The following is a 1,653-nucleotide window of genomic DNA, read 5'->3' as shown; positions in this document are numbered from 1 at the left end:
AAGAACTTCTTTAACTCATAAAACAGAAATTTAAAGACATATAAGCTAATTAAATAAAGCCTTTATGATTCGAAAAAAAAGAAAGAAAGAAAAAAAAGAAATACCCTGAAATTGCTATATGACATAGGATTTAAAATTTTTCAACATTATTCCTTTAATTTCAATAAAATATGAATACAAATAAAACACCAACACAGGAAATGTAGTAAAATGGAAATAAACAACATGCCCATATCTGCAGGTACAAATGGATGGAACTTCACTTTTGAACTCATGGACTACGTGACAATTACTTTGCCAAGAAATTCCCCATATCTACTGGGAACATCATCAAAAGTTGAATTTTATTAATTCCTTTTTTTTTTGAGATAGAGTCTCACTCTGTTGCCTGGGCTAGAGTGCAATGGCATCATCATAGCTCATTGCAACTTCATACTCCTAGACTCAAGCGATTCTCCTGCCTCAGCCTCCCGAGTAGCTGGGACTACAGGCATGTGCCACTACGCCTGGCTAATTTTTCTATATATATATATTTTTTTGTAGACAGGATCTCGCTCTTGCTCAGTATGGTCTCAAACTCCTGGCCTCAAGCAATCCTCCCACCTCGGCCTCCCAGAGTGCTAGGATTACAGGTGTGAGCCACCTTCCCCTGACCTGTTAATTCCTTTTAATTCTACTATCTGCTGGTACTTTGTGGCTAATGGTATTACCTCAGTTGTCTAGAGCGGTGTTCTCATATTTTGATGTACCTACAGATTACCTTGGAGACATTGTTAAAATGTAACTTCTGATTTGTAGGCCTGGGATGGGGCCCAAGACTTTGAATTTCTATCAAGTTCCCAGTAGATGCCAATGATGCTGATGCCACATAGCCTTTTTCAACCAGTGTCCCTCATCTGGATCACAGAACGTGGAGAATGTTTTCAGTGGCTATTTTCTCAGCTTTCCCAAGGATGGTACGTAACTAGAACCATTCTGGATACAAAGGCAAGACACTGATTCCTTACACGCAATTAGGCCTTTGGTTTAGGGCTTAAATTTTTTTGAGGAGCCTTGGCTGAGAAAGGCTGTCTTTGAGAAAGCTGTAAAGGGAAAGACAGGTTCAGTCTCTGAAAGGATTAGTTTTGTAGAGAAAACTCTATATCATTACCATCTTTAATTCTAATCAGTCTTTTGTAACATGTCAATGATAATAAAATAATTGGACCAATAGTGCTTTATTTTACAAAATATCGTTAATTAATTCAACAAGTATTCGTTAAATACCTGCTATTGCTAAGCATTGTGATGCTCAATAAAGTTTGAAGAACACATGATGGAGTAATTATTCTACAACTTTCAAGCACCTTCTTCCCGGTGATTGTCTTTAAACTTAAGCTAAGTATCTGCACATGATTCAGATACTTTAGAAAAGAATTTCTCTTCAGAAAAAAATAGCACAATTAAAAAGATTTAATAAGTTATTTGTGATGCCTCACAGGATTCTCACAATTCTGGGGAGGTCCTAACAATCTCTGTGTTGAAGAGGGAGAATTAGCCAAATTCAATAGCTTCACAGGACCATACCTTGAATGCATGGTTGTTATAGAAGCGGTCGTCTACCTTAGACCCCCATTCTGCTGGATCAAAGTTGGTTTCTAAACGATACAAATA

General features: G+C 37.1%; 1 protein-coding gene across 1 annotated transcript in view; it reads right to left on the bottom strand.

Annotated features, from left to right (window-relative positions):
- Positions 1-1,653, bottom strand: part of SPA17 (sperm autoantigenic protein 17) — an 18,201-nt gene that overhangs the window by 9,824 nt on the left and 6,724 nt on the right. The window contains exon 3 of the mRNA XM_012660764.1: positions 1,567-1,637. Within this exon, the coding sequence (XP_012516218.1) occupies positions 1,567-1,637 (71 nt within the window). The remainder of the gene's footprint in view (positions 1-1,566; positions 1,638-1,653) is intronic.

Source organism: Propithecus coquereli, unplaced genomic scaffold, assembly GCF_000956105.1.
Source record: "Propithecus coquereli isolate 6110/MARCELLA unplaced genomic scaffold, Pcoq_1.0 Scaffold678, whole genome shotgun sequence".
In the NCBI taxonomy this organism is placed as follows: Eukaryota; Metazoa; Chordata; class Mammalia; order Primates; family Indriidae; genus Propithecus; species Propithecus coquereli.
Note: the sequence above shows the minus strand (reverse complement) of the source record. Positions and strands in the feature narration are given on the sequence as shown.